Source organism: Bombyx mandarina, chromosome 12 (genome assembly GCF_030267445.1).
Source record: "Bombyx mandarina strain Sakado chromosome 12, ASM3026744v2".
In the NCBI taxonomy this organism is placed as follows: domain Eukaryota; kingdom Metazoa; phylum Arthropoda; class Insecta; order Lepidoptera; family Bombycidae; genus Bombyx; species Bombyx mandarina.
This window is the reverse complement of record NC_143219.1, coordinates 10,854,725-10,876,393: the sequence shown is the minus strand read 5'-3', so window position 1 is coordinate 10,876,393 and position 21,669 is coordinate 10,854,725. Positions and strand designations below refer to the sequence as shown.

Genomic DNA, 21,669 nt, shown 5'->3' with positions numbered 1-21,669 from the left:
TGACAGGGCCTCTCGCTTGGAGAGCTATCCTGTACTCTCTTAGTTGATACTGGATGAGTATCAACCTCATCCCTCCTCCTCTCGTCCCCTAACCGCTCGCTCATTTCTGAGCATCAATTTCTTTTGCAAAAAGTGTCGGGAAACTTACATGTAGCTTTTTAAGTCTCTTTACCGATTCTCAATTCTTACATATCTGAAAAACTTAGGGGTTCTGGAGGTCTGTAGTGAAAATAAACAATAAGCGGGAAAATATAGAAATTAAACACACAATGATATTCTATTTGATGCAGTAAAACATTCACATTAAGCAAGCTTGAGATTATAAAAGAACTATATCAAGAATCACATTCAGCCTAAATGTTGTTAACGTTTATTTCAATGATATTAACATTCTGCGAGATTTAATTGAAGTTTTAGCTTTCGATTCACGTATTCGATGAAGATCGCGGGGGAACGGTTCTGTTCTGCATTTGATAAGTCCATTATCGAATTGCTCGATGACTTTTTTACTCTCTCCTCATCTTGTTTTATGTTAAATTTATTTTAGTTTTCAAGTCAGTTTTAAAATGTTAATGTAGTTCGTTAGTATTAGTGAAGTATTTTTTTTGATAATATTCAAAATTTGATAACATTTAAACCTAGAAACATAATGTGCTAGCGATAATCAAGTAACTGTTGTATATTTACGAATGACATTTACGATGAAGGTATAGCATCGTGTACTAAAAATCAAATCCGAAAAAAATATAATTTGCGTAATTAGTGGTGGTAGGACGTCTTATGAGTCCGAGCAGGTAGGTACGATCACCCTACCTATTTCTATCGTTAATTAGTAATGCGTTTCAGTTTGGTTCGGCAGTTGTTATACTGTAAAACTGAGACTTCAAAGTCATGTCTCAAGGTGGGTTTCACGTTTTGATGTCTATAGGCTCCGGTAATCATTTTCTTCGGTTTTCGAAATTCATATGTACATAATTGAAACTACCCTTACGGTTTAAATTTTTTTTTTATAATAACATTTTTTTTTAATTATGTGTTAAATCCGATGATGTGTGGTACAGTTGGTAACAGCATTTTGGAAAAGATTTTTGTGGGTACTGAGTAGTTTTAAGAATACGAATGTTTTTCTACAATTATCAATAATTTCAGCGGAGCCATTCATGAAAACTATAAATAATTTAAATGTAAAATAAAATTACATTAACATAAAAAGTGTTATAATAGCGTGCCATTGTCTTGTTTCTAGATTAAATATTAGCATTTTTATTCGATATCGACACAGGTGTAGACTACGGAAAATTCAATGAAATGAAATGAAAAAAATGTACAAGTAATGTTCGAAATAAATAAAAATAGTAAGAACATTTTTAAATTATATATGAACGAGTAAATCAGAAACTTTAAATTCAGGCGTTGAGGGTGGTTGTCAAAGTGCAGTCACAAAGTGTGTTTGTTATCGCCCATCGTACTTGCTTCGGCAGTACATATACTAAAATTGGAACGATACAGAGAAGATTAGCATGGCCCCTGCGCAAGGATGACACGCAAAATCGTGAAGCGTTCCACATTTTTGCTCTGCTGGTCGGGGACCTCAACGCGAAGCACGTCGCGTGGGGCTCCCGACTTAACTCAGCAGTGGGCAGGCGGCTGTTAGAAGATGCCGATAGGGGCGACTACTCTGTGGTCGGCCCCGACGAACCCACACACATCCCGACCGCCGCGCGCTATCAGCCCGATGTGCTGGATGTGTGTGTGTACAAGGGGCTACGGTGCCCCGTAACGATCGAGGCACTGTACGACCTGGGTACCCCACATCTCCCTGTCCTGGTGACACTGGGAATGGGGCTCACCCGGGTTGCGACCTCGCCCCTACGACCGAAGGTCGACTGGGAGCTCTTCAAGAGACGACTAGTCGACCTTCCCGTGATTCAGGACCCCATCACCCCTGATGGGGTCGACGATGCGGCAATCCGCCTTGTTGACTCCATCAGGGGAGCGATCGACCAGGCGACGACTCTTGTGCCCAGCGGCGGGCCCAGAGGTATACTCCCGGCCCATCTGAAGGCGATTATTCGCCGGAAGAGGGGCTTGAGGAGGCTCTGGGCGACAACTCGTTGTCCCAGGATAAAGCGCGAGCTTAATGAGCTGGAAGCGGAGCTGGCGACAAAGATTAGCACCTTCTGGGGCTATGCCTGGTAGGAGAGGATCGAGGAGGCCCGCGAGGACCCCTCCTCAGTATCCCTCCACCGGCTTTGTCGCCAGCTCTCAAATCGGCCTGCCCCGACTTGTCCACTCGTGGACGAGAGGGGCAACCGATGCTTCTCGGCTCAGGCCCGCGCCGATATCCTGGCCGAAATGCTGGAGCGGCAGTTCGCTCCAAATGACTCTGCACCCTCAGAGGCCGCATTCCACCAATCGGTGGAAGAGAGCGTAGCAAGCCTACTCTCCTCCCCGGTGCCACCGTTGGGAGATGGTGATCTCATCACTCCCAGCGAATTGCGCCTCATCATCACGCGGATGAAGAGGCGCAAGGCGCCGGGCGAGGACGGTATTCCCTCCCTCGCTTTTTTCCACTTCCCTGAGACGGTCGTGTCATATATGACACGGCTGTTCAACTCCATTCTGTCCACAGGACACTTCCCGGGAATTTGGAAATTGGGCAAGGTTATCGCCTTGCCCAAACCCGGCAAGGACAGGAGAAATCCCTCCAGTTACCGTCCGATCACGCTGCTGTCGCACGTGGGCAAGTTGTTCGAGCGGCTGCTGCTGAGGAGGATGTCGCCGCACATCCTTCTCAGACCCGAGCAATTCGGGTTTCGTAGCGGTCACTCGACAACGCTGCAATTGGTCCGCGTCATGCATCACTTGGCGGATCGGTCCAACGCGCGCCAGTACACGGCCGCAGTCTTTCTCGACATCGAGAAGGCCTTCGACCGTGTCTGGCATGCGGGACTGATCCACAAGCTGTTGCAGAACACGGACCTCCAGCACGCCTACGTGCGACTGCTGGGGTCGTACCTGGAGGGAAGATCCTTCCTTGTCGCGGTCGAGGGCGCCAAGTCGTCGGTGCGCCCAGTCACGGCCGGAGTTCCGCAGGGGAGCGTCCTGGCACCATTCCTCTACGCTCTCTATACCAACGATATTCCCACGCTCGAGGGCAACCTCGAAGCGTGGGAAGCCGACGTGAAGTTGGCGCTGTTTGCCGACGACAGCGCCTACTTCGCGTCATCCAACTTCCCCTCTGCGGCCATTTCGAGGATGCAGAGGTTATTGGACTTACTGCCCCAGTGGCTGGACCGATGGAGGGTCACGGTCAACGTGGGGAAGACCGCGGCTATCCTCTTCGGTCCGGTCCGCACAAGAGTCGTCCCGGGACAGCTCAGTCTCCGTGGCGCTAATGTCGAGTTTAGATCCAGCGTCCGGTACTTGGGGGTCGATATCGACCGGAGTTTGAGGATGACCGCCCACGCCAATAAGGCGTTGGCGGCCGCTCGCTACGCGAGATTCCTCCTCCGGCCGGTGTTGGCCTCCAGGTTGCCGGTCAGGACTAAGCTCGGCATTTATAAGACGTATGTCTGTTCCCGTATCACGTACGCAGCTGCGGCCTGGTATCACCTCATCCCGCAGGTCACGCGGGTGAAGTTACAGGCCCAGCAGAATCTGGCTCTTCGCACGATAGTCGGAGCAGGGCGTTACGTCAGTAATGCCGTAATCGCCCGGGATCTGGATGTGGAGTCGCTCGAGGAGTTCATCCGGAGGCTAGCTCGTAATCTTTACGAGCGGGCTGACGGTGGACCCCACGAGCATCTCCACAACTTAGCTCCCTTGCACGCTAGACCACCTGATGGTCTGGCGCTACCAAGGGAGCTACTGGAACCCCCGGCTATGGTGAGATAGTCGGCTTAATCGGAGTGATATGGGAGTGCTCATAATGAGTGCCCCCATGGGACTGAGCTGTCCACACTCGTCATTTCCCCCCACATCGTTGGGGTGCCCCCTTATGGGGACCCATTTCCCACCCCCGTTGGGTGGACCACTCCCCCGTCTGGGGAGTGTCTAAATCGGTCCCTCCCCGCGATGGTCTTCCCCTTTTGGGGAGCCCGGAGCGGGTGAGCGCCTTACTAGTGCCGCGGCTCCCCCTCTGATTTGTAGAGGTGGGGCCGCGGCATGGGGCCGGTGGCGGGCCCCACGGTGCTGACTGTTGTTCCCGGCTTTGTAGATATTGTAAATAGTTAGTAGTTTATAGTTAGTATAGTAGTCTAGTTTTAGTTAGTCATAGTTAGTAGATAGGGAAAAATATATATATATATATATATATATATATATATATATATATATATATATATATATATATATAAAAAAAAACCAAGCAGAGGACAGCAGCCGGCGCCGGGGTGACTCCTCCGCGGGCATCACTCCGCCCAAGAGAACCAAGCCCATCGTATTATGTATAAGTATATATGTTTTGTGGATGTAGTGCAGCCGTGCACGCTGCGAACAGCGTACCTTCCCCAAGTCCTCCCCGCATCTACTTCACCCCTGCCCTATGTGGTAGGGAGTTTCAGCCCGGGTAGTGGGGTTTGCCCCGAGGCCCGTTCCGTGCCCCCGAAAGGGGGTACGACGACCCCTTCTTCTTCTTCTTCTTCTTATCGCCCATCGACAAGATGAGCCGACGATTTGACAAGGGTTGAAGAATCATGTTTGATGTATCAGTATAGTGGTCACTCTTGAAATCGTCTTCAGCAGATGGACATCCTGCAGCGAAAGCTACAGCGAGCTTCTCACTAAAAAGGATTTACAATCCGTTAAGTTTTGGTCCGTTAAGTCTAATGCTAATGGTCTAATATATAGGTTCAATGTGTGCGCTCAGCTATTTGTTATTCAGAAAGTTCTAGACTCGCTAGCGAAAAACGTTAACGTCTTTACTGGTGGTAGGACCTCTTGTGAGTCCGCGCGGGTGGGTACCACCACCCTGCCTATTTCTGCCGTGAAGCAGTAATGTGTTTCGGTTTGAAGGGTGGGGCAGCCGTTGTAACTATACCTGAGACCTTAGAACTTATATCTCAAGGTGGGTGGCGCATTTACGTTGTGGATGTCAATGGGCTCCAGTAACCACTTAACACCAGGTGGGCTGTGAGCTCGTCCATCCATCTAAGCAATAAAAAAAAAAAAGTCTTATAGTGTCAATGCATATATTTCTATGTGTACTAATAGTTGTAAGAAGCAATTAAGAATATATTAATCAACATAATCCATTAGTAGTTATTTAAATTTGTTAACGAAAAAGCGATACTTGATATGTGTCAATGCATAAATTTTTCTAAACTCATATATTTATATTTGTAAGAAGCAATTAAAAATATATTAACCAACATAGTTCATTGATTAGTTATTTAAACTTGTTAGCGGAAAAGCGATAACTTATCAGCGGCAGCATTCTTATCAATGTATCAATTTCTACATAAACTAATATTTGTAAGAGACAATTAAGAAAATATGAACTAACAAACTTCATGTTATTAAAATGTAACACAAGTTATTAAAATGTAAATTTCACTGAACTTTTGATTTAATCCGATATTGATGATAATATAATGTAATATTCGCATTAATTTAACCCAGCTAGCACTATGATTTTTACATACGTCAGAAATGAAAACACAAGATTATTTTGAAAAACAGGCCAATAAATAAACGACCATGAACTTTTATTCGAGACTATTTGAATTACAAAATACAACCTTTTGTAGGTAACTATTGGAATTTAAAACTATTTCGGTCTGTATAGATAATGTTTGTAGCATCCACATTATTTAAGGATAGTCATAATAAATACAGTAAAAAACCTGTTTGTAACGAAAAGCTTGCAACAGTTTTCGTAAAATTTAATAAAATAAAATAATTTGGTAATATTGATGTTGTTTGCATAAAATTATATGAGATATTAATATGTGTATTTTTCGAGCTGTTTCTGCGGCGTTAGTTCCGTGTCGGAACTCGTATTCAAAAATCACTCGAATTTTCGAAATATCCATCTTTCTTGTGTAAGCTGAATAAAAAAATACAACTAAAAGTCGATAATCGAATGTTGCACATTTTTTAAAAGAAGAATTTCTTAGTTGCTATTTGAAAAAAGTTCCACTCAAAAATCTTGAACCATGAAGGTTCTATGTCAATTCGAAGTACCTATTACAATAAAACGGGAATTTCATACTTTAACTCCTATTATTAAAAATTTCGATTCCGTTCCAAAAAAGTTACACGAATAATTTAGAACGTTAAAGTTGTCGAAAAAAAATATAATTTATTTACAGCGGGCGTTGATGGATATGTTAATCTTCTTTTAACTTTAATTATTTATTGACGACGCTCTCGAGAAAAAGTTTTTAATTACATGTATCCTTGATTTTACGAAAAGAACAATAATATTATTTTAAAATAATATTTTTTTCCATTGTTCACAGAAATGATGGCAGATGAAACCGTCAACATGGAAATGCTCGAGAACAATTTGCTGAATGTCACGAACGTGACAGACCAATCTTCAGCGTACAGTGAATCCTATCCATTACATCTGCTAGTGCCATTAAGTGTTACGTACGCTGTCATATTCATAGTCGGGATCTTAGGGAATACAAGCACATGCGTGGTCATAGCGCGTAACCGCTCCATGCACACCGCCACTAACTTCTACCTCTTCAGTCTTGCTATCTCCGATATAATACTCCTTGTGTGCGGTCTGCCCTTAGAATTGTATCGCTTGTGGAATCCGTTTACGTACCCCCTCGGTGAGGCGCAATGCATCACGATAGGTCTGGCGTCTGAAACGTCTGCGAACGCAACCGTATTGACTATTACGGCATTCACTATGGAACGCTACATTGCTATATGTAGACCGTTCATGTCGCATACCATGTCGAAGCTTTCACGGGCTGTGCGATTTATTATTGCTATATGGGTGTTCGCGCTGTGTACGGCGGTACCTCAAGCGATGCAATTCGGTATAGTGTCTTACGTTGAAAACGGACAGAGCATGAGTGCTTGTACTGTGAAAGGACCGGGTGTGCACCAAGTGTTTGTCATTTCGAGTTTCGTTTTCTTCGTTGTACCTATGTCTGTTATATCGGTGTTGTACGCGTTGATAGGGCTCAAGTTACGTACGTCTCGTATTTTGCATCCCGTTAAGAAGCTGTCATTAGATAGCAATGAGAGGCCTGGCGCGCACACACCGTACAGAAACGGAAGCTCACAGAGGAGGGTCATCAGAATGCTCGGTGAGTTTACTGAAACGGTCGAAACGGTGAAATTTCGGTTCCCCTCTGTATTTTGTACCGTATGTTCCACGGGGAGTGCTCTGAGGAATTATTTGAGATGATCCCCTCATCTCCTTTTTATCATCGCATCTCCCGCCATCGGAGCAGAGTTCATCCATATCATCTGGAACCGCTGCGTTCATCGACAGTGCGTTTCCAGAGGTCTTTTTTGCCACGTACCATCCGGCTATCGAATGAGCCTCCACGGTGTTTCCTGAGCGCTATGACATGTCCTTCTTTAAAAGAGGCTTGTGGAGAGTATTAAGCGGTAGGCAGTGGCTTGGCTCTGCCCCTGGCATTGCTGAAGTCCATGGGCGACGGTACCCACTCACCTTCAGGTGGGCCGTATGTTCGTTTGCCTACAAGGGCAATAAAAAAAAAATACGACGTCTCGTTCCGCATCGAGGCCAATATAATCTGTGATAATTTTTAATACGTTTATTTCTGAGTAGTAATATTTGCCTAATTCACACATTGACTATTCTATTCTAAGTCTGTGTTTAACAGATTGACTGCCATGTAGGTCACCGCTATCCCACGCAGCGCACTAAAGTAATTATGTCTATTTCTCTCTTCGATCTTCTTACTAAGGCGCCGGAATATCTAATAGACTCTGGGAAAGACGAATCCGAATGTACTGAGAATGAATCTATTTCTAAGAGACCTAAAATACTAAAACATACATTAACAAACAAAAGAAGGCAAAGTTAGGCCATCAAGGCGCTTAGTAACAGAAATCGACATAATCACTTCAGTGCGCCGCTTAGGGTACCGGTGACCTACAGTGATTCAATGCGTTAAATACATATAGAGAGTCTGTATTGTGTAGGGTGATAATGACAAAAGACACGTCAGATTGAAACCTGTTTATTGTGTGATCACTCAACACAGACGAAACTAAGCCCGCTACAATTCTATTCTATTTTTTTATTGACCTTGTTGGCAGACGTGCGTAGTGAGTGGTTACCGTCGCTTATGGACGTCAACAAAGACAGGGGTACAGCCAAGCCGCTGCCTGCTAAAGTATCTAATAAGTACCTGTTAAGTAGGTATGCATCTATACTAATATTATGAAGCCGAAGAGTTTGTTTGAACGCGCTAATCTCAGGAACTACTGGTTCGATTTGAAAAATTATTTCAGTATTAGATAACCCATTTATTGAGGAAGGCTATAGGCTATATAACATCACGGTAAAGCCAAGTGGAGCACCAATAAAGAATGTTTCCAAATAGGGGTTTAAATAGCTCCTTAACATTCTATAATTCAAAAATATTATCACTTTCTACGTAAATGAAGTGTGAGTAACATTTAACGTTATGCCAACGTAACTATTCCCCGCGGACGGAGTCGCGGGCAAAAACTAGTTATTAAATAAATAATTAGCTGCACAACAAAAAAAATGCAACTAATACTTTTCGGCATAATGTACGCTCCGGAACGATTTTTTGTTTGTGCAATAAAGTATTTCATCTCTATTAATGTCAGATTAAAAAAATATTGTCTCTTAAAAACCGAACTTCGAACTTGAAAATTTGATACTAACGAAGACGCCATGTATCAAGATATTCACGTGAATTACTTTCGATTCAGTTGCTGTGGCGCTGTCGTTTTTCATCTGTTGGGCTCCATTTCACGTGCAGAGGCTTCTCGCGATTTATGGGAAGAGTTTGGAACATCCGTCTGATACATTTTATCTGGTACGAATCTAATTCACGTATTACAGTGACGTGTATTTAAGGATATTAAGGCAGAAAAGTTGAAGCAGTTGGGCGTTCGAGTTTGAGGGACATGACGAGATTTCAATGTAGATAACAGAAACTCCAATCTCAGTTTTCAAGGTTTGTGGTATCTATGGGCTAAGTAGGTAACCTCTTAATATTACATTGGTAGTAAGCACGTCTGGCCATCTACGTTAAAACACGATGTCTTACAGCCTTTGAACTTTTCTTTGTATCTCAGTCAGTCTCAAACAGACTTCATTGTACAGTTGGTAAGAAATAATGTTTATATAATGTTAAATACGAATTAATATTTAACTTTGTCATACTCTGTCTGTTTACATGAGTTGCTTAAGTACAAATTTAAGTCGTCGTAGCCTAAAGGATAAGACGCTCGCTGCCTTCGTTTCGATGCGACTGTGCCGGTGTTCGAATCCCGCAGCCCAATTTTTCTTTTTCATCAATTCTTCTAACAAAATAAGTATGTGCGTAACGTAGTTCACGAATAACTTCCACGGTGAAGGGATAACATTGTGTAATAAAAATCAAACCGCCCAAAATTATAATTTGTGTAATTACTGATGGTAGGACGTCTTCGAGTAAGCCGCCTCGTCACCACGTCGCCTATTTCTGTAGCGAAGTACTATAGAACTGAGACTTAGAAGTCATGTCTCAAAGTGGGCGATGGCATTTGCCTTTGGTATTGAGGTTTGTTGATGTCTATGAGCTCCGGTAACCACTTAGCACTAGGTTGCCGGGAGTACGTTCACCCGATTAAGCAATAAAGAAAACTACGCTCAAACATCTTTTTTTGTGTATGTACATATTTGAGTAGATACTAAAATATATATTTTTTCGCAGGTGTACATAGTGTTGACCTTTTTATCTGGAGTCCTGTATTTCCTTTCGACGGCTATTAATCCATTTCTCTACAACATAATGTCGAACAAATTCAGGAACGCCTTCAAGGTAAGATTAAACTACTACGAAACTCTTAAAGGTGAAGGTAGATAATTTAAAGTTTACGCAATCATGGCACAACAAAAACCATTGACTGAATTTGATGAAAATCTATTTATTTTTAATCGTGTTCATCAATATCTTGGCAAAGGGAGTACATTTTTAAGTTGAAAAAAATAAATAATAGTATAAACAAAACAAAGAAACACGCTTTATATAAAATTCAACAAAAAAATAGTAAATAAATTTTAATAAATTTAAATTGAAAATCGTGTAAAAAATATACATATATTTTATTGTAAAAAAAGCGTGTATTTTTTAGTTGAATTTTATATAAAGTGTGTTTTTTTTTGTTTAATTAAACTGTAATTTATTTTTCATTTTGCAAATTGAATAATGGAATAATCTTATCAAATTAGTGTATTGTCATCGGTCCTCGATAAATCTACAAAGTTTGAATGAAATCTGGCCGTTTAATGTGGGTCAAAATCGCGTCTAAAGGACTCAGTTACAAACACACATACAAGTGAACCTAATATAAAGCGTGTAAAAAAAAGGGAAAAACGCAATTTTTAATTCAGCTCAAAATCGACATCGACATTTTAATATGTAGCTTAACGAAAAACATACGCAACGGCCCGCTGAGTTTCTCGCCGGATCTTCTCAGCGGGTCGCGATTCCGATCCGGTAGTAGATTCATTCGCGAAACAATTGCTCTTGAGTTGTTAGGTCTCCTTCGGAGGCGCTCGGGCAGTTGTTAGCAAATCCCACCCCTCTTGGCTGAGCCTTTGCTCGCCCACCTGTCCTGGTGAAACTGGAAAGGCCTTCGGGCCACCAGTAAACATTCAATCATAAAAAAAAAAAAAAAAAAAAACATACGCAACAAGTATTGAGAGTTTGAAGTTCTACATAATTTGTTTATGTTGTGATAAATAAGATATCGTAGGCATTTGGCTGTCTGCCCGCGAATAATAACACGAAAACGATTTGTTGGTGCGTTTATAGACTTTATTAATAGAAATTATCGCTGAAACATGATTAGGGATTGGCCGTTAAAAGACTAAGACATTTTAATGGTTTGTGTCAAGTCATAAAACTAAATAGCGAGCTTCATTGTACACTGCAGTTGAACGTGCCGAGGGATTTTGTCAGTTCAAAATTAAAGGTGCAATATTTTAGTGTAGTGTACTTATGTGTTTTATTGTATTCCTTGAAAAAACCTATCAATCGTATATATCATTATTTACATAATCTATGCGCTTTATTTTGCACTTTATTAACTGCAATGTTTTATTAAAGCCCTAAAAAGCAAGATTAGTTCGATTTAGCGAATAACACAATAATGTAGTATAATAAACAGTCCAATGATACATATTATCTAATTTACCCCCCGTCCGGTATTCAATAGACGCGATGATTGCATCCTCTATTTTATTATAAAACTAGCTGACCCGGCAGACTTCGTAGTGCCTCAATAAATAAATAAAAGACCTAAGCTTTTGTCTATACTAATATTATAAAGAGGAAAGATTTGTTTGTTTGTTTGTTTCGAATAGGCTCCGAAACTACTGGACCGATTTGAAAAAATCTTTTTCCATTAGAAGCCGACATTGTCCCAGATGAACATAGGCTACTTTTTAAAAAAAAAAAAAAAAAATATTTTTTTGGTTTCATGTGTGTTTTAATGTTTCCGAAGCGAAGCGAGGGCGGGTCGCTAGTATAAAATAAACTTAAAACAAACAAAAGGAATCCGTCCGACGGGGGACACATAAAAGGAAAAACAAAATTGTTATTTTTATTTCATTCTGAGCATTTTCATATTTATCTACCTTTTAAACCTTCTCTGAACTTCCACCAATAATTCAAGACCAAAATTAGCCACATGGGCTCAGCCGTTCTCGAGTTTTAGCGAGACTAACGAACAGCAATTCATTTTTATATATTATAGAGATATCTCATCCTTCAAACCAGAATGCACCACTGTTTCGCGGCAGAAATGGGCAGCGTGGTGGTATATCCGTACGGGGTCCATTCGTAAAAGGCTCATCAAAAGACCGGTTCAACGAATTTCATTTGATAAGTGTGTATAGTATTACAATCTTTAATTAAATCTGTTTGTTGCATGTTTACAAAGCGATACTTTACATGAAAAAGATATCCTACACTCTCGAAAATAATTATCTATTTCTAAGGCAAACGGGTAAATTACACATCGTTTGCCTCAAGTTAAATATTTATTTATCACGATAATTATCTTGATTAACGATTAGTAGTTAACCAATGAGTTGAAAAAATGTTAGTTGATGATAAGACAAGTTTGTAAGTAACTTTGGATGTTAAATGTTCATTCTTAATGTATTTTTTTTTTGTTCGTTTTACTGAATCAATCTAACAGTTTTCGCTGAATAATGTGAGCATAAATTCCTTAGTTTGCTTTAGTAATTACCATAAAACATTCTAAATTGTATGTTACTAAAGTTTTCTTTTTAGTCAGTGATATAAGGCTCTATAGGCAAATGTACATTTGGCTTATCTTAAAAAAAAATTCGAACTAGGGACGTCCTTTATACTTTCTAGTATAAGAAGTTATAAATAAATAAATAAAAAAATACGAATAACTAAAAAGTTACAATCCCAGTACTGTGATGTAATACTACCACTTTGTTTCTTTAGGGTCTAAGCAAATATTTTTTCACTTTCAATTTACCTATTTAAACAATAATTTCAATCGGTTCAATTTCAATAAAAGAAAATGAAATTGTTATAATAGGTAGGTATTTATAGGCTCTGTACGCAAACAAATGAAATTTTTGTTCCATTTATGCTTTTTTAAATAGTAAAAAAATCACAACTGTCTGTTGCAATGAAATCTCTATTTAATTTGAGAATTTTCAATCGCGTCAAACCGAAGATTAAAAAAATTTGTAGGTTCGTAATTAATATTATTTACTCGATTTTTTTTATCGAATGGAAACCATGAAAGTTCGAAATTTATAACCATAGTTATAATCATTATCCAAATTTATAACCATTATCACCATAGTAAAGTAATTTTGTATTTCGATTATTGTGTAGACTTTGACTCTTACTAAGCTTACCTTTTGTTTTTTTCTTTCGGTTCTTCTGAGATTTCGTCTTTCTTGCAGAAGTAAGATTTCTATCAACTACTCACTTCCCATAAATTGAAACAAGTGAAATATTTAAATGTCAGATATAATGAATCTAATTGCTTCGAGAACTCCGAATCCTAGCTCGAAGCTTTTCCTTCCTGAAAATTAAGGTCGCTCTTGTACTATAGAAACAGAAATAGTAAGAATATCTGTTCTCAATATTATGAAAGGCTTGAGGAAAGGCGACTGTCTGGGAAGTTCTTTAAATGGTAATTGATGTAACGTGTAAATAGCTACATGTATTACGGTGGTAAATGTTTTATGTGATATGAAGTGAAGCGAATGAATTGCTTGATGTTATCAGCCTGTCGAGTCTTCAATAGCGTTTTCAAGCACCGAATGAGATGCGAGCATATTACAAAATTAATTATAGTTCTGGTGTGACGTCACAGCAGTGAAATAAGCAAAGCTAAGTGTACCTAATTGCTGATTAATTTAACATTGCGGGCTACGCGGACACGACAGTTGAATGTGCGATAATATTTTCTTAAAAGAAAAACGGAGTTTTGGCACATTGGCACATGGTAGACAGCGCTTTGGCTTTGCCCCTGGAATTGTTGAAGTCCATGGGCGACGGTAACGGCTCACCATTAGGTGGGCCGACAGCTCGTCTGCCCACAAGGGCAATAAAAAAAAGGTTGATTTTGAAATTGCCTGCGCTTTCAAGGAGGATTCATTCGATTCTAAGAAGCGAAGTCACAAGCGTATTTAAAAAAAAATTCAAAACTTTGTTGCATTAACATAATGGTCCGGTAATTGTTTATGGAAAACCTTACATTTCTTTTTTGGATTAAAAAATCAATCTAGTCAAGGATACGAAAGAAAAAAAGGTGTGTAATATACATACTAATAAATAGGCTGGTCACCGTCCTCGTCGAACCCGTCGCTTGCGATGAAGGGCTCGACGAGCGAATTAACCCATAGACACAGCCCACTGAGTTTCTCGCCGGATTTTCTCAGTGGGTTGGGTTTCCGATCCGGTGGTAGATTCTGGGAAGCACTGCTCTTGCTAGGGTCAGTGTTGGCAACACTCCGGTTTGAGCCCCGTGAGCTCACCTACACACGTCAGGGCGAAGCTGAAATAGCCTCTCAAGGCTATCAGCATAGGTAGGAATAAATAAAAAATGATAGTAAATAAATACCGGGAACAAGTCACGCACGGTTAACCGGCACCAAATCAGGATTCCCTGTGTTACGGGAACCAGTGACGGTTATACGTATATATATATATATATATACCTAAATACGTTTAAATATATGTCGACAATAAATACCCAGACAAAGAACAAACAAAACTGTTCATCACATAATAAATATTGTCAGGTTTGGGAATCGAACTCACACTCTCGACACAATAGTCAGGGGCATTAACTAGTGCACTACCGAGTCATTCAACTGACACTGAATTAAATTTGAAGTTTATAGTACTTGTGCATTCCCGATCCTGCGGACAGAATGGAAAGCAGTCGACGTCGCCCAAAACACGTCATCTCGGATCCTCCCGATCCACTAACGGTGCTTCTAGGTATTTCAAGCACCGGTCACCGTTCTCGTCGAACCCGTCGCTTGCGACGAAGGGCTCGACGAGTAAATTAACTCCCAGACACAGCCCATTGAGTTTCTCGCCGGATCTTCTCAGTGGGTCGCGTTTCCGATCCGGTGGTAGATTCTGCGAAGCACGGCTCTTGCTAGGGTTCGTGTTAGCAACGTCATCAGGTTGAGCCCCGTGAGCTCACCTACAAACGTTGTGAATATTTTGAATAGAGGAGTTTGTACATACTACCGAAGCAAAACTTTATTAGAATCTAATGTAGTGTGAAGTAGTTTCACTACATTATAATATTATACCAAGAGTATTATTACGCTAAATTAGTTTACGAGTGAAATGAAGTGAATGAAATGAAAGAAAAATAAATTATTATCTCGTATTAGCTATATAGTGTTTTCTCAGTTGCGATATGTGTTTATGTACTTACAATTTCAACTACACGCGTGAAATATTAAAATTTGACATAGAAATTAACATTTATAATGAATTCGAGAACAAGAACGACATAAATTATAATTATCTATACCTAGTCTTGCCATAAATACTGAGACAAAGGAAAAAAAAAATCTATTGCAAATAACTTTTACAGTGTGTTAGTTTAATACATAAATATAAAACAATTTAAAGTATAAAAAGCTTATTCGAAGTGGTCTCCATTGGCTGCAATACAGTCCTTTAAACGTTGAGGCCAGTTATCAATAGAAGCACGCACTCTTTCCATGGGAAAATTTTTCACTGCCAATCGTACGGATTGTTTTAGGGACTCCAAATTATCATGGCGTTTAGAGCAAGCCGTACTCTCTAAAACTGACCATAAATCATAATCCAGCGGATTAAGATCGGGACTAGACGACGGTCAGTCTTCAGCTCTGAAGAAGTCCGAAACGTTCGTTTTCAACCAAGACTGCGTAGACCGAGCTTTATGACCTGGCGCCGAGTTTGGTGAAAGGACCATTCTTGATTATTGAACATGGTGTTGTTAAGGGGCTTCACTACCTTCTCAAGAATGGTATCTTGATACACTTGTAACGATGTTTTGATACCTTTTTCACAAAAGTATGGCTCAGTCACTCCTTCATAGCTAATACCCTACCAAACCATCACTGAAGTCGGATAGTGCCCACGTTGCACACTGTCGACTAATTGGGAAGTTTCCTTAGAGCTTTGAGCATAAATACGGTCATTTTGTTTGTTAAAATGTTGCTCAATTGTAAAAAATTTTTCATCCGTAAACAAAAATTTTCTATGACCTCCCTTTGCGTACCGCTTCAGTAGTTGTTTCAGTAGATTCCAAATTCAAATATAATATTTTGTTTATTTTTAATTGTAACAGTATTTAATTTTATGGCCAGACTATAAGTACCTATATATTAATACGTGAAGCAAAAACTTTGTATCCCTTTTTACGAAAATTGCGCGGACGGAGGAATATGAAATTTTCCACACTTATAGAGAACATAGAGAAGAAGTGCACAATGCTAATATTTCTTTAAAATAATGCAAAAAAGATACATTAAATCAATAAAGAAAGCATTACACACACTACCATGTATTTGACGCACACACGCATGCATACAAACTATTTATTTATTGTAAAACTTTTGTTCTTGACGTCTGTGGTCAAATTGAGAATAGATTAAATATTGTTTGTCTTTATTAATATTTTTCTATAGTGTAATCTTGGCGAAATTTGTGATTTACGAAATAGTCTTTGAAAAAAGAATCATAATAGTGTACAAGCTTACAATTTAAATTAATTATAGCCGAATTTCGACTACTGCCGGACCACTAGTTTAATATTAAACGGCGAAAATAAAACTTCAATTACTGTGGTTTGACAGCTAATAATTTATTTCTTTGAAATCGTTTCGAGTGCTTTTGGTAAGTAAATAAAAAAAACATATTGTATATTGTAAATTAATCGTATCATATTAAATATTACCTAATACGGCAACAATGAAATGAAAAATAAAATCCGAACGTTTAATGGCATTGTTGGGATGTTAATTAAATTTCATATTTCGAACGAATTCATTTCTCCGATGAAAAGCCGATGTAATTTCTAATTAAAATCTTTAAGAATGGTATATTAAGTTCTGTACACATTCAATTGTTTGTGATTGTGTTTTGTTGCATAAATGTATTATCGCACAGTACTAAGATTAGGTAAGTAATAGGTAGATTAGGTTAGGTAGTTACGGGTAGGTATACCTTTTCTGCCTAATTCTGCTTCGAAACAATCATGTTTTCCGACTTGGAGGGTGGGACAGCAATCTCTCAACAATCAACAATCAACAATCTCAATTAACTCCGATATCATGCATCAAGGCGCGTGGTGGCATGCAAGTAGCACGTATGCACGATTTCTATGGTCTAGAATCATTTTACACAAGGTGGGCTCATCTGTCCATCTAAAGCAAAAACATGTGCAAAAACAAATCATTATTTATACAATATAGTGGGAAAAAACTAAATCTTTAGAATTTTTCACAACGGCGGTGCGCTGGTTCTTTATTATTAGAGATACCTGCGGATATCGCGAAAAGGTGAACAAAAAAAGGGCCAGGCCGAGGCTGGTTAACATTATAATGAGTCGTAGACTTACCTGCCAACCCATCGCTGGCTTCTTGCAGGCTGCAGAATCCAAGAAACGTCACTGGTGGATGACGCGTAATGGCGGCGATTGGCCTGACGGCTTGACAGCATTCCTCTAAATTATTTGTGTTCACAGAACGGGTATAACACTCGCATAATGACGAGGATGATTGTCCGTGGGAGTTGGCAAGAGAAAAGTAACAAGAAACCAAAAATTATTGAGATGAAAAACAAGCGGCGTGTAAAATGCGCGCGGCGCGGTCAGCGATATTCTTCATTTTTTTCTTTTTTTTTTTTATAACTGGTCATGCAATAGGTTTTACTCTCATCAAAAAAAGAACCACAATACCTATTAATTCATTTAACAATGTTGCGTTAATACTTGATAATACTTATGAAATTATCCACGTTTATTTTTAATGTTGTGTAAATTGAAGTTAATTGAGGATTACGAATAGTTTTAAATTTCTATTATCTCTATTATACCATTTCATTATTTTATAAATATATTTCTCGATCTTTTCAGACCAACTGGTATATCAACTTATGCTTTTTATTTATTCGTATTATACTGTTCTGATATTCTGAACATTAAAACCAAATTTATATTTGAATTTATGCTGAGATGATAACAATTAAAATAAAATATACCGTATTACTAGGCGTTAATTTTTTTTATATGTAAATACACTTTGTTTCGAATTGTTCAGCTGCGGTCGTCGCTTGTCGTATGCAGCTTAAACAGAAGTTAGAGTTGTAATTGTAAATAATGTAATGAACTTAACTGTTGCGTTAAAATGTTGTTTTCATAGACCATTAGTGTGTAAAAACGCGAGATGAATCCTGTTTTTGTGTTTTAACATGATTATGAGATTTGAGTAGGAAAATAAGGTGACAAGACAATGAATGATTGAATGAATGATTGTAATATTGAATGATTGACTGATTGATTGAATGATAGAATGAATGCATGCATGAATGAATGAGGGGAAATAATGGATGATTAATTAATTAATTAATTAATTATTGAAAGAATGAATGATTGAATGAGAATTAGTAATCCTTGGTCTCGACACAGGTGACATTCCAAGAAAGACATAATTTTCATTAAAAAGCCATATTTATGTCGTGTATGTACTTTATTAAACCATTCCAAATGGTAAATTCAAGTATATCATCTTTCATGACAGAATGAACCATTAATTAGAAGAAATCACAATTTATATTTTCTCAATTTTTTTAAAATTGCCGTTGTGGGCAGACGAGAATACGGTCCACCAGATTGGAAATAGGCACCGTCGCTTGTGGACGCTAGCGATGTCAGGGGCACAGCCGAGTCGTTGCCTATGAACTTAAATTATGTAAATACATATTAAGTATTTAAAAAAACCACAACGCATTTTGAACATTCATTTAATAAAGAAACCCGTGTTAATTTTACTATATTTGATTTGGATGTTGAACGATAAGTTCCTTGTAAAATATTCCTAATGCAATCAATGCTGAAATAAAAATATTCATACTTCAATTGGAGATTACAAAGATAAGATCAACTGAGTTATGGAAATTTTACATAACAATCATACATTAAAAACAACTCAAAGAGGTTCGAGGTTCTTCATAAATGGCAACATTCGTCTACTTTATCAGCCGTCCAATTAGAAGATTGAAAGGGCTTTTGGGGAAAATAATAGGAAATTTATAGCGAAAAAGATAAGGTAATCTGTGCCATCGACGTGCGTCGTGGTCATAAAAACGTAGGCTTTGTATTATATTGTTTCCATTATTATTTTTTGTAACATTCGTTATTGTCTTAAGTTGAAAATCAGAGCAATTCTTAAATTTATATTGTTTAGCGCCGATCAGGTTCTTCTCTATTCTTGATTGGGTGTACAAGTTTGCATAATTATATGAACCAATATTATTATTTATATAATGAACTACATAATTATACACTTAATTTAGTTTGAGAGTAAACGAAGTTTTTCTATATTGTGTATTATACTCTACGAGATTATAATTCAGGGCGATGAAAAAATAAGTTTTGACATACACACTTCGACAGTAAATGGCAAAAGTAGTAGTGAAATCATGTTTTTTATTACTATTACTCGTAAGTGTAGTGGAATTGTATTTGATTTAAATAGTGGTGATTTAAATGATTTCAAGAATTTTTCAAGCAATCTGTTATTATTAATCCTTCCGGTCTGCCTTATTTTTATTTATTCTAGGTCTTATTTATCATCGCTTTCCAAGGTGAAGGCATCATTAGTGGCATAAAGAAAATGGCCAAAAAGAAAATATAGGAAATGACATGAGTTTCCTTTCGTTAATGTTGCAGGTTCATTTAATAAATAATTTCTATATTTTCTACGAACTGAGTACAATACATTTGAAAACACTTTTGATTGTTACACACCGCATTAATAATATAAGCTATAATACTATACCATACTATATACTATAATACACCAACTACTAATATATACTAACTATAGATAAAGACTATGAGTCTCAATAGTGTTCGAGTCATGACTACCTTCATGCTTTATGTTGAAATTAGGAAAGTGTTTGGATAGTCTAAGATCCCGCTGCAGGATTGGTGCGTTCATCGATTTTTTGCTTAAAACCAAATTTTTGTATTTATTTATAATTAGGAGAATATATATTTACTAGGGTGCCTGTCAAAATTTGGTCGCCATTATTTTTAATAAATTTTTCTTTAATTGATTTTTGGTAAAAAATTTCGTTTATTTATTTTTAAATAAAATAACGTCTACATCACGGTAATTTATATGAAGATTCTGAAAAATCACGGTTGCCGTGGAGCACCTTGCCGCACCTCTTCGCAGCCAGGTGTAAACAGGTTATAAACGTATAAATTTATGTCAAATTGAAGCTATTTTTTTTCTATTAATTATCATATATGGTTGCTTAATTAAATCTGGCCGCAAATAAGGGTTACTGGCTCTTAAAGATGATAAATATTTAAGGTAGAGTGAAAGAGAGTTAACGCGTAACATCATTTGTCAGACGAGGATAGCGGTTACCAGCTGTGCGACGCTTTTAAGCCATTGCGCATGCGTCGATTAATAGTGTTCTCAACCACCGGGGAGTAATAAAGAAGACTTATAATAAATACTCCAAAAAATATGTTTTTTTTTTCAAAATGACAAATTTAAAAATTGCAACAAAAAATTAATATTGATTTAATATATGTATTTAATATTAATTTAAAAAATAAAAAAATTAAACCAAGGTGACTTAAGTAAAAGAAAATTATTGCGAAAGTACTGTTTGAAAATTTTATTAGATTTTATTTAAGTATTTAATCATCTGTTACATATTAATTAAACATTTAAGCAAATTCCGTAACTCTTATTTAAAAATCTAAATCATCGGAGCTTTCAGTTATATTATCATCGCTATCCTCGTCTAACAAATGATGTTACGCGTAAGAGCCAGTAACCCTTATTTGCAGTCAGATTTAATTAAGCAACCATATATGATAATTAATAGAAAAAAATTAGCTTCAATTTGACATATAATTAATAAATATACGTTATAAACGTATAAATTTATCGAAATCATACCTGTTTACACCTGGCTGCAAAGAGGTGCGGCAAGGTGCGCCACGGCAACCGTGATATTTTAGAATCTTCATATAAATTACCGTGCTGTAGACGTTATTAAATAAACAATTTTTTTACCAAAAATCAATTAAAAATAATTTAATTAAAAATAATCGCGGCCAAATTTTGATAGGCACTCTAGTAAATATATATTCTCCTAATTATAAATAAACATAAAAATTTGGTTTTAAGCAAAAAATCGATGAATGCACCCTGTGACTCTAATCAACAGTCATCCCTGTGACTCTAATCAACAGTCATCCCTGTGACTCTAATCAACAGTCATCCCTGTGACTCTAATCAACAGTCATCCCTGTGACTCTAATCAACAGTCATCCCTGTGACTCTAATCAACAGTCATCCCTGTGACTCTAATCAACAGTCATCCCTGTGACTCTAATCAACAGTCATCCCTGTGACTCTAATCAACAGTCATCCCTGTGACTCTAATCAACAGTCATCCCTGTGACTCTAATCAACAGTCATCCCTGTGACTCTAATCAGCAGTCATCCCTGTGACTCTAATCAGCAGTCATCCCTGTGACTCTAATCAGCAGTCATCCCTGTGACTCTAATCAGCAGTCATCCCTGTGACTCTAATCAGCAGTCATCCCTGTGACTCTAATCAGCAGTCATCCCTGTGACTAATCAGCAGTCATCCCTGTGACTCTAATCAGCAGTCATCCCTGTGACTCTAATCAGCAGTCATCCCTGTGACTCTAATCAGCAGT

At 38.3% G+C, this 21,669-nt stretch overlaps 1 protein-coding gene and 1 non-coding gene across 3 annotated transcripts in view; both read left to right on the top strand.

Moving 5' to 3' along the window:
- The window catches only part of Pbanr (pheromone biosynthesis activating neuropeptide receptor), a 97,403-nt gene that overhangs the window by 51,814 nt on the left and 23,920 nt on the right, over positions 1–21,669 (top strand). For both annotated transcript variants that reach the window (XM_028176679.2, XM_028176680.2), the window contains exons 2-4: positions 6,465–7,274; positions 8,905–9,011; positions 9,894–10,001. In XM_028176679.2, coding sequence (XP_028032480.1) covers positions 6,467–7,274; positions 8,905–9,011; positions 9,894–10,001 — 1,023 coding nt within the window. In that variant the 5' untranslated portion in view covers positions 6,465–6,466. The remainder of the gene's footprint in view (positions 1–6,464; positions 7,275–8,904; positions 9,012–9,893; positions 10,002–21,669) is intronic.
- LOC114247431 (U6 spliceosomal RNA) lies at positions 1,466–1,572 on the top strand. Its single transcript, XR_003624880.2, has one exon. It is a non-coding gene; the product is annotated as a U6 spliceosomal RNA (small nuclear RNA).